Source organism: Heterodontus francisci, chromosome 30, assembly GCF_036365525.1.
Source record: "Heterodontus francisci isolate sHetFra1 chromosome 30, sHetFra1.hap1, whole genome shotgun sequence".
In the NCBI taxonomy this organism is placed as follows: domain Eukaryota; kingdom Metazoa; phylum Chordata; class Chondrichthyes; order Heterodontiformes; family Heterodontidae; genus Heterodontus; species Heterodontus francisci.
Genome location: NC_090400.1, coordinates 43,801,094 through 43,817,027, shown reverse-complemented (window position 1 = coordinate 43,817,027; position 15,934 = coordinate 43,801,094). Strand labels below are relative to the sequence as shown.

The 15,934-nt window shown below is 41.6% G+C and overlaps 1 protein-coding gene across 6 annotated transcripts in view; it reads right to left on the bottom strand.

Moving 5' to 3' along the window:
* Positions 1 to 9,780: 9,780 nt before the first annotated feature.
* Positions 9,781 to 15,934, bottom strand: part of git1 (G protein-coupled receptor kinase interacting ArfGAP 1) — a 216,182-nt gene continuing 210,028 nt past the window's right edge. For all 6 annotated transcript variants that reach the window (XM_068010450.1, XM_068010453.1, XM_068010455.1 and 3 more), the window contains one exon: positions 9,781 to 15,152. In XM_068010450.1, the coding sequence (XP_067866551.1) occupies positions 14,940 to 15,152 (213 nt within the window). In that variant the 3' untranslated portion in view covers positions 9,781 to 14,939. The remainder of the gene's footprint in view (positions 15,153 to 15,934) is intronic.

Genomic DNA, 15,934 nt, shown 5'->3' with positions numbered 1-15,934 from the left:
TGAACACTGTTTAAGGCGGCTCGCCTTGTGACAATGAGGTCTAGCTGGTGCCAACGACGTGATCTTGGGTGCCTCCATGAAACCTGGTGACAGGGTTTAGTGTGAAAGAACGAGTTGGTGATGCAGAGGTTATGATAGGTACACAACTCAAGCAGTCTCTGCCCGTTCTCATTCATCCTTCCAACGCCATAGCGCCCAAGGCAGGAGGGCCATGAGTCATGGTCGGCCCCAACCCTGGCATTAAAGTCCCCCAGCAGGAATAGGTGTTCGGTGTTGGGGGTGCTGCTAATGATGTTATGGAGTTGTTCATAGAACTGGTCTTTAGCTTCAGGTGCGGAACAGAGTGTTGGAGCATAGATGCTGAGTAGGTGTACTGGACCAGAGGTGGTGAGCAGTCGGATGGACAGTATGCGTTCCGAGCCATTTGAGGGAGGCTCTATCATGCTGAGCAAGGAGTTTCTGATGGCGAAGCCCACTCCATGCTGTCTTGGTTCTTCAGGATCCCTGCCCTGCCAGAAGAAGGTGTAGTCTTGCTCTGCTAGAGAGCCACTCGCGGGGAGGCGAGTCTCCTGAAGTGCTGCAATGTCCACATTGAGTCTACTGAGCTCGTTGTTAATGATGGCGGTCTTCCGAGAATCGTTGATTTGTGTAAGGTCTTCCGACAGGCCAGGACACATAGTTCTGACGTTCCAGCTTGCAAAGCGAAGGGCTGGTACCTTCTTTCCTTTTTTCATGTTGTTTGGTGCGGTGTATCAGTCCACCTTTCGGGCAATGACCCTGAGCTCCAAGCACCCATTGAAGCAGGCAGACTGTGGCGGGACAGAACCTTATTGACCGGGGGCTGCCCGGTTTGAGGCGGGCGGTAGCTGTCCAGTGAGGTGCAATGACCTCTCCCACCGACAAAGGCAACCCGTGGCGCCCAGTTTCTACGCCAATTTATCTGGACTTATAACCCGTAACTGCTGCCTTCCGTGTTGTTTCAGTCGCTGTGAGGCAACTATGGAGTGACCTCTCCATGGCGCATGCCTGGGCAAATTTATGGAGGTTGAGAGTTGCCCAGTCGTCAAAACCCCCCTCTCGGCCTTTCTGGTGGGGTCCAAAGGAGTGCAGGACACGACGTTTGGCACCAGTATGGCTGCAGGAACTGCCGGAAACATGCCAAAGGTGACATATGACCGCCTACGGGGTTCCGCTCCGGATTTTCTGTTAGGGTTTACTCCCTTAGCCTTGGTCTCTCCCGAGACGCCCACAAGGCAGTGGGGTTGTTGGGGCCCCTACACAGGTGTAGGATGGTGCCGGTGGGAGGAGGGGATGCAAGGGGGAGGGGTAGAGGGAGGGGGTGCAGGGGAAGGGGGTGCGGGGTGAAGATGGTGCGAGGGGGGGGCGGGCTGGGACGGGGTTGTGAGGGGGTGAGCTGAGAGGGTGGAGCAGGGAAGGGGACGGGGGTGGGGGGGGGTGGAAGGGGGGTAAAGGGGGGGGGGGGGAGGGGGGGTGGAATCTGGTGCAGGTAATAAGCCATTTCCTCAGTGCCCACCATCGACGTCCGGAAAGCTCATCCACGTCCTTCGGGAGGTGAAGCATCATTTGGCAGACTTAGAGGTGATTACATTTGCTAAGGGTTTTTTTTTTTTGCAGTGGTTTAAATAAAGGCATGCAGCATTGCCGACAGTGCGCTGCAGATGCTCTCTGAGCCATCTCCCGCGGGCGCTTTGAGGTTGCGGCCGGGGGGGCCGTTCGTGGATGTTTTGGGTGTTCGGGGCACCTTTTCACAGGACTTCTCTCGGGTCCCGCAGCTCCTTCTTCACCTCAATGGACTTACCGCATGCCGTGGCTGCAGACACTCTGGACTGTGAAGACAGCAGGATCGGAGATTAAAGTATCGGCAGCTGTGCTCGTCAGTTTCATCCGGATCAATTTCATTGAGAAAACAAAAGAGCAGGTGTGGCTGGGGGAGGGCAGTGGGCCCAGGTAACATACACTAAACTAACTGTTAACTTTTAGATAGGGCTAAAATGAACTGATTTAAAGAGCCAGGGGAATTTAAACAGTTTAAGAGGGCAGATTGGGGGAGAAAACGTTAGGGATGGGAGCAGATGGCCATGGATAGAGTTGAACAGCAAGGGAGCTTCCTAGGAAGCTTCCAGCCCAGGAGCCATCTTGAAAAAAAAAAATAATATTTCTGTATGATGCATGATTTATTTTCCAGAAATTAAAATTTTAGAATTTACTACATCAAATTATTTTCTTTCCTGACATCTGATGCTAATTTTCCTGCATTTTACTGCTCAACTCTTGGAAATAGGCCCATCGATTAGCTTTACCTGTCTGCTACTGGTTCATTTTGTGTTTGGTAAGCACTCCAGTTTTAGGAGCTCTTTTTCCCCAAAATACTAAGTTAATGGAAAGTATTGGCTTGAATTTTTTTTTTTTGGAGAGAAACAAACAGAGGGAGTGGGTAGAGATAGACAGAAGAATGCAGTTCTAGCTGACAGATCTCTCCTATTGGAACATGGTGGAAGAAAAGACAACCAGAATTAGAAAGTTAAGACAGAGGGCCAGAGACATGACACCAATAGCAAAGCCAGGTCATGTGAACCCGAAAATACATTACACCTGTAGAAAATGTGGACTTTTTATATCTTTTTGCATTATGAATTTTATATACTTTCTTATATGTTTTGTATAAGCTTTTGGTAAAAGAAGAGTTCATTTTAGATGTGTGCCTTACTGAAAAAATGCTGCCTGCACAGTTTGAGTCAACTGGAAACACATTGTGATGTGGACTAATAACATGAACAGATAAAGGGAAAGAAAAGGATAGCGAAACAGAGCAACAAGTTGTGGTCAAAATATAACAGAAAAGCAGGATGAGTCTGACTAGAAATGTATGAACTAATGGACCTCAATGTTATAATGCACTGTTTGTGTACCAAGGACACATCGTTTGTGCATGTGATCATGCTGAATGTATAAACAGAAGTATTAACAAACTAAATGGCAGGACCAATTAAAACAACGATATGTATGAATCAACCAATCAGTGCACAGGAGGAACCACTGGCTACAAAGAATAAAGGTACAGACCTGGAGATGTTCAGCGCATAGATTTGAAGATGACAAAGGGAAAGACAAGAGGAGTCATGAGCCATCTGTGCTACTAGAGCCAGTGCAGAGTAAAGGCCACTCGGACTAGGATATCGACTGCCTTGGATCTGTTAAGTATTACGTTTCACTTTAATAAATCATCCTGATGTCACTACATCAGGTGTCTCCTCGTCCGAATTCGTATTGTCTGGTAAAAGAACAAATTACAAGTAAGGTTCGAAATTTTACAATTGACGACTGCGGCAGGACAGGTAACAAACATATGCCTCTAACATCAACAGCTTCTACTATAAAGAGTTAATGACATTTTAGCTCTGCAGAAAAACACCAGGCATGCACAGAGATAAGAGCAGACATTCATTCGCGAAGCTTCCAACATCCAAACACACAAAGATTGAAACACATTCCCTTAAAAACAAAACATGTCACACACATTCCTGTTTGACAGCCATTGAACTTATTTTCTTTCCCACTGCACCATTTTCCCTAACCCAGGATTTTATTTTATTTTTGAACTGTCTCTGGTTTGCCATGAGCCAAACAGCTTTTAGCAAACCAGGGAAGCAGCTAGTACCTTGCGCATTCTTAATAGTGGCTTTGGTTATGACAGCAACAGGGACTGATGAACTTTCAGGAGAGTGTGTAACAGGAACATGGGTAATTTCTTCTTCATCAGACACACAAGCATCCTGACCATCCTCATTCTAAGAGGAGCTCAACCCCTCCAGAGCTTGCTGACTACCCAACTTCCCTTTCAGTTCATAAATTTTCAGCTCCCAATAAAAGTGGTCTGCCCTCTCAGTGGGACTGGTTAATAGTTTCTCAAAGGGCCCCTCTAGCATCCTCTAGACCTTGTTTAAGTTTCATATTCTCCCCAGTACAAGCATTCAATTCTTCTTGTTGCTGACATTTAGCCATTAGTGAATGAACCTGTAAACAAGTAGAGCTTTGCTGCTGCAACATTGTTATGTTTTGCTGTTTCTCCATTTCTAAACTCTGGACTTGTTTTTCCAATTGTTTACTCTCCTGAACTTTCTGTGCTCGCAGCTCACAATTGTTGTTTCAACCTTTCTATTTCAGTTTGTTTTTGTCATGCCAATCACCACTTTTGTAAGCAAGTAGATCCCTTGCTTTGTCTACTTTCAACTTTATACCGTCTATTCTCCCTTGCATGAACACAACTACTTTGTCGAAGGGAGCTTTCTCGTCCTTTGTTAAACATTCTATCAAAAAAATCTGGATCTCGCTATCTGACACTTATGACCAAGGCGGGAGTAATGCACTGTTAATTCAGTCCCATTACTCCACAGGACACAACATATTAGTATAAAGTTTCCCACCCACCGGAAAAATAGTCAAATTAATTACTTTATTTATCCCCAGAATAAAACACGCCAAACCAGATTTCTTTAAACAAAGTTAACTATTTATTAATAAACCAAGTTTTAAACGATAAGATGAATCTATATGTATGAAAAGATTTTATAACTTCTTAATCTTCCTGACCCTCATGCACACACATACATTCAAAAGTCAACGGTTAACTGGGGTAAATGGAACTATTGACTTTACAACAGTGTCTTACGAATAATAAAGTAACTGGGTTGTAGCTTCTGGTAGTATTTTCCTGGATCGGTGAGGTGTCCCAGAGTCCAATAGGCAGATGCCACTTGATGTCTCTCCAGATGAAATTAATGAACAGTCTATGGCGAGTAGGCATTCAAGGTAGTTCGTCTGCAGGTGTCACACAGATCTTTTGGCAACAGGTCTATTTAAATTTTAAAGTAGCAGTCTAACAGCAGTAACTTTCTTGAGAATTCAGGAACTCCCAAAAACACAAAAGTCAACAGGATTTCCTCTCAGCAAAGGAGCCTTCTCCACAGAGCAAAGCAACAGAACTCGCTCCTCAGGCAGGGATTCTTGACTGGTGGCAACAGCAACCTGCCACACCCAAAACACAGGCTTCCCTTCTCCAAAGCAGTGTTTCTCCACAGAGTGTAGCAATTCCTCTTTTCTCTGGGGCTCTTCCTCTTTGATACAGGAATTATTTTTCAAGAGTGTGTTTTTTCTGGGCTATATTCCTGGCCAGTCTCCAGTAGTAACTCTTTATAGCTGCTCACAGCTCCCCTGTTCTTTTACACTGCCAAAATGAAACTGAAAGCCCCCAAAACAATGGTTAGCACCGCAGCCTCACAGCTCCAGCGACCCGGGTTTGATTCTGGGTACTGCCTATGTGGAGTTTGCAAGTTCTCCCTGTGACTGCGTGGGTTTTCGCCAGGTGCTCCAGTTTCCTCCCACAGCCAAAGACTAGCAGGTTGATAGGTAAATTGGCCATTATAAAATTGCCCCTAGTATAGGTAGGTGGTAGGGGAATGTGGTAGCAATATGGGATTAATGTCAGATAAGTATAAATGGGTGGTTGATGGTCGGCACAGACTCGAGCCGAAGGGCCTGTTTCAGTGCTGTATCTCTAAATAAATAAATAAAAATGCAAATCACAAGACTACTGTAAATCCTTCAGGTTGCTGGATACAATTGCCTTGCAGCCTGCACTCCAAACATCAAATGCCTACATGCAGTCACTGTTCACCGAAAATAGCAACAGGTCTTAAAGGCACATAGACTACTTAATTTTAAAAAAACAAAACTCATGACACACTTCATCTAATTTCCCTTTGTACATCGACAGAATGCTATTCTTAGTCTTCCTAATCTTTTCCCTCACTTGCCTTTTGTTGTATGATCGCTTCAAGAGTGATGTCCCTTTAAGAGCTCAGTATGCTAATGAGTCAGGTACCAGGATGTAGTCATGATTAGAAACCATAGTCACTCTGCAACTGTAACACCCTAGACAAAGGTTCTGTACATAGTTTGCTCTGCATTGTATATACTAGTTTAGCTGTTAATAAACCTGTTATAGATCTTCAAAGGCACTGGAATCCATGTACCTCATTGTATTGCTTATCACACAAAGAACACATGACATGTTGGTAGCGGTGATGGAAAGAACAGCTATAACCTTGAAGACCACAGGCAAAACAGCGAACAAGTGAAGAAACTTTAAAACAAGTACCTGAAAAGAGTGAAAGAAATACTGGCCCAAACAGCCGAAAGAAGAAAAAAAAAACTTACCTCCAGCTGTGGGAGACAGAGCACTGGACAATAGGCTGCAAATAAATTCCTGTGATCCGGTGAGACATTATGCCGATGGTCAAGGAATCCCTGTTTTAAAAAAAATAATTTGAAGTGCTTAAAAAATAGATTAAAAAAAAAGCCTTCGTTGGTGAGAGAAAATAAACGGGGAAAACTCAATTCCCCTCTCAGGCTGATCAAGGTCGGCACCATTACAGGAGGCATCTAAAAAAAGCGCGGGAAACCCCCGAATGCTGCAGAGTATCCATTGAAGCAGTCAAGCTGAAAAATCATTAAACGACTCAACTGCGAAGATGATAAATAAACTCTAGCAAAACAAAAGCATAGAGGAAAACCTTTGAACTGCCTATCGAACAGCTGTGTAAACATACAGTAGAAGTGCTGAAAGCAAAATAAACAGAGAACACTGTCAAGCATCTGTTACTCTCCATCAAAGAAGCTAGTCTAAATAAAAGAGAATTTCTTAAAGGGGAAACAGTGCAGACTTAATAGAGCAAGTTTTAAAACCAGTTTCAAACTACAAATATAAAAGTAATAAAATACAGTGCAGCAGTCACACACACAGCTGAACAAAGTTAAATACAGAGCAGAAAGCAAAAGAGCAGCAGAAAGATGGACATCAAATTTCCCGGCATGAACGGCCTTTGATATCCTATCCGAGTTCAAACTTTTTACGCAAAGAATGCAGTTATGCTTCACAGACCAAGCGATTGTAGAACCAGAGAAGCAAGCTGTGAAAATACTTATAGCAGTTGGAAATGAGGGGTTATACAGACTCAATACCTTTGGCTTATCTCAAGATGACTGGAAAGATTGTACAAAGATATGGAAAGTGCTAGATGATCAGCTTCGGGTAAGAGTGAATTTTAGAATTCATCACCCGGAATTGATGTCCTACAGGCAACAGCCACAGGAATCAATAGATCAATTCATCAGTAGATGCCGTTGTGAGGGCAACAAATGCGATTTTTCAGAAACTGAGCCGTTGGAGTGAATAATGGAGCTAGTGATTGTCTCAACGCCTATTGAAGCATTACAAAAGGCTGCTTGGGGAAAAAGGTCACAGCATTGATGCACTGCTAGAAGATGACAGGAAACAAGAAACCAGTGTAACTGGACAACAGCATCTGCAAGCACTAGATGCAGCAGAAAGTATCAGCACAATAACCAGGTTGCAAAAAGCAAGGAAGCTGTGTGCTAAGTGTGATTTGTCCCACTTACCGTGAAGTCGTCCTGCATTTCAAGACCCGCGCAAGTCGTGCAGTGCAAAAGGACTCTGGGCCAGTCTATGCAAGAAATCTGGCTCCAAAGACGCAGCCAGAAGACACAGTAGGACACAAGCAAACAGAAGACAGGCGTAGCAACAGGACAACAGCAGCAAGGAGAGCTCCAGAGACCTGCGTAAATGCAGCAAAAAAGACCCGAGACAAGGCTCAGAGTGGAGCTACTCTTAGCAAGATGAGCAGGCGTTTCACATTGTGAACCTGACACCTTGTGTTGATGAAGTCAAACAACTGGAAGCTTTTGCTACTATTAATATCATGTGCCAAAGAAAGTTGGCAAACACACAAACAGGATTAAGATTGACACTGGAGCTAGTGCAAATACCCTACAAGTCCGAAACCTAAAGGATATGTACTGGGTCATTGAAAATTAATGATACAATTGACAACTGCAAAGCTAACTGCATACAATGGGTCAGCCATCCCTTGCAGTGGCACAATAACAGTGCAATGCAGATATGGCAAGTCGGCATAGAAACCACAAATATTTTACCTGGTAGGCACGAGCAAACCCAGCAGTGCCAGCACCACCAGCTTGTAAGGATCTCAACATTGGTGATCTTGTGGACGGTCACAAGGTACCCATTACAGCATAAGAGACCAAGTGCACCCACATTGGGTCAGTCCAGGACTCTCAACAAATGTACCCGGGCAGGTTTGATGCCATAGGAGATTGCAAAGGCGATGCCGTACTGCACCTCAGAGAGGATGCACTCCCTGTGTTCAGCTCCCTGATGTCGGAGATTGAGTCACAGTTCTTTCAGGATCTCAGTGGCCCTGGTTTGGAGAGCATCAGCCTTTTCTCAGAGATGCCACACCAAGAGAATGAAGATCCAAACTCAGATGGTGAAAGTTCCTTGTCAACAGGCAGTGTTTCTTCACGCTCCAGTGACTCAGAAGAGGTTGACATCGTAACCATTGAATAGCAAAGGCTGGCAGTGGGGAGCATTGCCAAGGGGAAATCGCCAAGGACTGGAACCTACTCGCAGACTATGGCCAGCATCAAACAGTGCAGTCTGGAAACCCAGCAAAAGTACAATTATACTGTGCTCTCTAGAAAACCACCAGCACCAACACAAGCCAGAACAGGCAGGTACCTCCATAATCTAATGCCACGCTCTCTTTATGTTACCTCCAACTCAAAACCATCTCCTGATCATATGGTCATTGATAAAGTCTGGGTTACGATTGTTCTGTATGTCATCGAGTCCCATCTTAACCTGATCCAACATTTAGCTCCAATAGATAGCGCAAGTGACTGCCTTAGTTATGTTTTTTTCTGCTCCAGCTCATCATTAATTATTTGGTTTACAGTTTTTTGGATCTGCTGAAAGAGGGTAACCTCACTCCAGACAGTTGAGGTTTTCATTAAATTCCTGACTAATTGATCATAGAACACCTGGTATTCTTGCAGATGCAGGCTCAGAGGAACCGGAATGTTTCCAAACTGCAACAGAACAGGCACAACTTCATACCTTACATCGTTATATAGCTGTCTATATGCTTGAGTGGCCACTAACCCAGTTGCTAGTCCTTAATTCAACTGGGGACACCATGAGTTAGGGTCGGTGTTGTTTCCCTATCCTGTCCCCTTACTCTTAGAAAAGGCTTGTGTTTGTCCTCCTCCATCATCATGATCTTACTCTTGATGATACTAGACATTAGTCAGTTATCACTCCTATTGAATGTTTGTCCATCCCCTGCTATTGATATTACATGACAGCTCACCATCACTTGGTGTCTGTGACCTATCGTGGGCCAGTTTAATGATTGTAGGTCTGTGCTAGTATACCTATCCCTATCCTTTGCCTTGCTCCTCCAGCACATACCTCTTTCTCTACTGCAAACATGGGCACTATTATTCCCTTGGAAGTCCTGTTTGAGACACTGGCCATAAAACACTTGCATTCGACCTTAATCCCTCACCCTTTAAAGAACACAATTACATAGTAAAATCTGACACTATTGCAAGGAAAAGCCATTTTCTCCCACTGAAATTCATTCTTATACAGTTACAAAGACTCTCAGTTTCACTTATTTCAGTGGAATGAATTGCATCTGCTTCATTAATACAAAAACCAAACTTCAGTATTTTTTCTCGACATAATTACTTCGATGAATGTAACATGTATATGGTAATTAGTATACATGGTTTAGTAATTCTCCATATCCTAATTAAATCCACCTGTTTGAACGTTTTTAACCCATCAAATTAAGAATTCAGTATACAAGCACTGTGCACAACTGAATGCATTTATTTCAATACAAATGTACAACAGATGAGTTTACAAGGAAGCCCACCACCACATTTCCACTACCAGCTACAATAGAGTGCATTTCTAAATGGAATTAGTTACAATTAGCATTCATTGCACAACATAAACAATAAGCAGGTCAGTGACTGTCCTTGTTAAATATAACTTTTAGCACTCAATTGTCCAAAAGTGCATGCTTAATACCAATTGTTTGAGATATCAGACATTTGGATTTAAAAAAAAATTTGTACCTTACATCAGGGCGTAGTGATGGAATATATAAAATGAGTGTTACAAAGCTAGACCCCAGAGGGGTTTCTTCAGAAGGCATTCTGAAACTGTGTGAAGTACACTTTATAAACAACATCTGAACCCAGAGAATTAGATTGTAACTGAGCTCACTCCAAGGTATTGGTTTCTTTTATAATATATACAAATTGTTTTGGTAAATGTAAAATTAATATTTTAAATTGCTATTGGTAGAGTTCCAGTGCCTCAGAGACATGTGCTGCAATGTTACAAGTAGGAATTAATCTCCTCTATATGTCACAAGAAAATAACTTTTAGGAATTTATAGGGAAGTTTGTTATGTCGGTATGCAAGTGTTCCATACCATTGCCAAGGTGTAATACTGATCATACAATTGCCTTACTTGTAATACTTGGATGGATGGTCGACATTGATACAGCACACACTCCCTTCAGATGTATTCTGATGTCACAATCAATGACCTCCTTTGAATACCCTTTATGGCAAATCTGCTATTACTGCATTGTTCTTGTATTGATCTCTTTATTTAAGGATGGATGTAAATGCATTGGAAGCAGTTCAGAGAAGGTTTACTAGACTAATATCTGGAATAGGGGGGCTATCTTGAGGAATGGTTGGACAGGCTAGGCTTGTATCTGCTAGAGTTAAGAGGCGACTTGATTGAAAGAGACAAGATCCCAAGTGGTCTTAACAGGGTGGATGTGGAGAAGATGTTTCCTCTTGTGGGACAATCTAGAACTAGGGGTCACTGCTTGAAAATAAGCGGTCGCCCATTTAAGACAGAGACGAGGAGAAATTATTTCTCTGAGGGTTGAGAGTCTTTAGAACTCTCTTCCTCAAAAGGTGGTGGAAGCAGTCTTTGAATATTTTTAAGGCAGAAGTACTTGACAAGCAAGGGGTGAAAGGTTATCGGGGGGAGGCGGGAATGTGGAGTTGAGGTTACAATCAGATCAGCCATGATCTTGTTGAATGGGGAAGCAGGCTCGAGCGGCCGAGTGGTCGACCCCGCTCCTAACTCGTGTTCATATGCTTTGAGAAAGTGCGCTTTTCTAGGATTTCTGATTTTTTTTTTTAAAAACAGAAATTTTATTTTAGTGTGTATAACCTATTTAATACATTCTTAATTCCCAGAATACCGATATAAAATTTAATCTGCTGCCTTTCTCTCTCTCACCCCTCCCCTTTGCCACCAACCCCACCCAAAAAACAGTCAGCAGTTATGGAATGTTAGAAGGGAATTCCAAGGCAGTTAATGGCAGTAACGTACAAGTTATCAGCTACTACCTGATCCCACAAATCACGTTACTGCTTTTAGCTCCCTTGTTTTACAATATATAGATTTTCTTAGTGAAAGTTATATGTTCCTGGTGACTTACCAGTATTCAAAGCTGCCTTAAATCCTTGTAAAGTGATGTCAGTGAATATATAAAATCACTACTTTCCTCAGAGAGATAAGGGGTTGTTGCATTGCACGTTTCTAATCTTATCTAAAGGTTGTACAGTTACTCATGTGAACAAGAGACCAATTTCACATATCCCTGCAGGAAGAGTGCACCAATATTAAAGCGACCAAAGGAAATGAGTGCATGACATTGAATAGAAAATATATTTAACCCATCTTCCAAGCTTCTTTCACTTTGTTAGTTAACGCAAGATTTTTATTTAAAAAAAAAGAGTCTGCAAATGAATCTGCAGCTTCAGCCCCAGTGTAACTCATTGTATGCATCACCGTGTTAGTCTGGTCACCAAACCTTTGCTTTTGCAGTATGCGTAGCTGCATGCAACACTGGGAGTTTATGCTTGCTTACTGCCCCTGTTCAACATAGGACAAGGAATAAATAAATCCAAGCTGTTCAGAATGCATCTTATTGATCCTATCTTTAAGGTTGCAACAATTAAGATTTCTGACCCTCAGTTCTGAAATGTACCTGTGACTGGGGAAGAGATCATTTTTGCAACAATGGATGCACTAGTATGCGGTGCTTACAAATTACATATGAAATTAGTTTCTTCCACTAGTGTTATCTGTCCATTTGATAATTTGATAGTCACTTTGTACCCAGTATAATTAAAAACTAAGTGGGTTAAGGCATTCTAAATAGTAATGTTCTGGAAGAAAATCTTTAGTTTATATGAAACTTTAAATTCAAAATTTATGATTTCATGACTTCTGTTGGAAAGACGACTAAATACTTTCAGAATTAAACAAAAACTGACTGGAGTGAAGGCAATGCTGTACAATATAACACCTGTCCATAGAATATTAGTGTTCAAGCTTAAAAAGAGTTTGAATTGGGCAATGAGGAGAAGTAATCACAAGGTTGTAATATTTGATCTATCCCCTTGCTCTCTGCAAATTTCCCAACAGCAGCTTTCACATAAAGCAACAAAAGGCTGTTACATCAAGTTGAACCTTGCTATTTATTTTGTCATTTAATACCTTCCCTAGCTATTCTTTATAAATAGCCCTAGGGCACAGTCTAAATACTAATATATTGTGTCAAATTAACAAAACATTTGAAACAGTACAGAGAAACAAAATTTAATTCCCTCTGACTGCACTGCATGCCCTGCTTGCATTGTGCCCTGCAACAGCTTTTTCAGAATTCTATATTTTTCTCATTGAGCCAGCATTATTGTAGTGTTCTTTTGCATTTCACTGGATCTATGAACCAGCATTATTGTAGTATTCCTTTGTATTTCACTGGATCTATGAGAAAACAATCAACACATTTTTCAATGTCAGTATATCGTACAGTACTAAGGGTTTGATGAGCACTTTATCAGATGAAGTAGTAAAAAGATTCACAATGCTTCCATGTTCATTCAACAAATGACTCTGCCTTTTACATTTAACATAAGCTGAATTCAGCAACTGAATCCGTCTAGTGCTGTCAATGTAGTGGTTTTGGTTACTCCAATTACATCATTAACTTCTAAGATTAGAGTGATTAAAAAGTCCTTTTAACATTAAACTATGCATATTTACTTATTTTTATATACAAAACAGCACCCCAATACTGTATTCCTGGGACTTCAATTAAGGCTAGAAAAAATTAAAAAAAGCTGTGCAAGTGTGCATACCTCATACTACAGAAGAATCTCATTTATCCAAGTTCCTTCCAAGTTATGGACTGTAAAGTCCTTCCCTAATTATCATTCCCTTTTAATCAAATCAGTTTTCCAGCATTTGAAAAAAGTTGTGATTCTAGCATCCCAATCTGATTTCCATCTCCCTGTAATTGCATAGAGCAATTTTTGTCAACATTTTCTCTTCAAAATATGAATTTTGTTCGGCTCACAAAATAAACATTGCAACTTTAACTACTTTGTACTTATAATTTTCTTATTGATAATTTTCCCACTACCACAAAGCCTCATGTCTGTGGCTCACAATTGCATGGCAAGCAAGTAGTTAACATAAGGTGTTCAAAAGATTAGGTAATATCAATTCACAAACCAGCATTGCCCAAGCCATTCAGCAAATAAAAACTTTTGCAGTTACTATATAGTGTTCCTTTCACTGTACAGTATCAAATGTCAAGTCAATGCAAGACAAATGCTGGAGATGCTGCTTTTGCCTTGTGAAACATTTTTTGGAATCAAGCAAATGGCCATTTAATTTCCATAAATAAAATGAAACAAGAGTGAGAACAAGTGTCATAAAAATCAGCCTTTAGTCTTGTGTAGTAATGGCTAATCTACTCCACTCACTCCAAGAACAAATATCTTCAGCAGGCTGAAACAAAGAATGCTGGAAACTGAAAATGCCCCCAACATTCTGTGCTCAAGGGTAACATGGAGCCATGTGTCTAAGGGACTATTACTGCACCCATCAGTTACTGTAATATGGCCCAAGAAAATATTGGTTTCTGGCTTCAGTACTTGATGTACATTGGATGTTAGAGGACAGTGTTCAAACGTTTAACCTATGAAGAACATCGAGTACTATTGTCAAGTAGTATTTTGAGCCATTGCACAGTAATTACTTTAGTAAACTATCAATGAACTTACATTCCTACAGAGATTCATGACCCTTGGACTGGTCAATGTGAAAATTAGTGCCACTAATAAAGCGAAGCATGAAGACTAGATTATTATAGGGTACAACTGTTCAACAAGATTCAACTGTTATAAGGCACACAATGCACAAAGATGCAATGGTACTGATGGTTGCCAGTTACAGTCACAGGTTCACAGTATTCTATACAAAAAAGGCACCCCACTACTTGTATTTTTCTAATGGTTTTTAGAACATCTATCATTCTTCAGCCTCAGGTGATGGCAAAATGGATCAGTGAGTAACCCGCTGATAGTTCATTTCAAACTTAGTGGTCTCATACAAGAACTATCAGTAATTTTCAAGGTGCAGTTTTACTTGCAGCTCTTTCATATAACAGTTACTGGATGCACGAAGCCTTTGTCGCACTGTAATTTTACGTCATAGTATTCACCAATAATGTAGCACTTGGTACGTTTGCAAAACAACTTATTGTAGAAGAGTCAAGAATTCCAGTGTAACATAACCTGATGGTTGAAAAAGTAAATATTTACATCTTGCCAAAATGTCATAAGTCGAAGCTCATTCATTGGCCATCACCAAGTTGCGACTTTTTGTTTTGGCCGTGTCATTATATAGTGGTAGTAAATCTGGTTAACTATTACTGATGAGTTCCACCACAAAACTGGAAGTTTACACTTTCCAGAAGCTTTCATCTATTGTGAAAGCTGAAATAATCTATTGCAGAAAAAAAATAATCCACAGTACTTGAATCAGAATATGCACAGAGATTTCAGTTTGCTTTTGAAGAAAGATGCATCTCTTTAGTCTCCCAAACGTACTCCAAAAAAGGAATGTGAATGAAGTGCTTTATCATTGTTTTTTCTCACGGGTTGTTATGGTAACCAGTTGCTTGGCCGCCTTGGCAATGTCATAGGCACACTGGATAACTTGCTGTGTGAGCAACTGAATGTCAACAGGTGCACCCGGCTCTGGTGGAATCGTTTTTCTGCACTCACATTGCAGTCGAAAGGCACTCGCATTTAGCAATCTCAAAGAGCACCGAACTGTGTCCAGGGCAGGCTTCTGATCATTTAAAAGAATATACAAGTTAGAAAAGTCTATAATGTGCAACACCAACAATACCTTCACTGCTACAAGTTTACGAACCTAAATTTTCCTCATGGAGCCAGAAGAAATGACTTGGCTTTTACACTTAACGTAAGCTGAATTCAACTACTGAATTTGCCTAGCGCTGTCATGTAGTGGTTTTGGTTACTCCAGTTACATAATTAAATTCTAAGATTACAGTGATAAAAAGTCCTTCTATTGAACATTAAACTACACTTACTAGCTTTCCTTACAGTAAACAAATAGAGTAGAGCACTCCTACTCTTCTCAGTTCTACATTCAAATAAGTTACGTACCTTCACGGTTGGCATGCGATCCCAAAGTTTAAGGTCCTCAAGTGCAGCCAGCAATGGTGCTGGCTACCTCAGGGCAAGCCAATCTTGGACAGGGGTCCTCAGACAGGCATTAGGTCCTTTATTTGCATATGCAAAGGGACCAAGCCTCCTTCAGGGATGAGTAAAGGACACTATTGTATATCCTTACCCAATATGGTGGATAGCACATATATGGCCAGAAATGTGTGCATGCTTCCTGCCCCGCATATTGGGGCTAACCACCCTCGCTACTTCCCACGATCTCAGACCACAAACCTCACCCCTCCTGCGATCTCCTACTTGGTTTGCCTCCATTCTCCGGCTGCCCTTCTCACCAAACAGTGATCCTATCAATTTGGCTTGCTGTTGGGTGAGAAACTGGTTGAGAAAATTAAGACACCCTGAAGATACTTGCAGCACGAC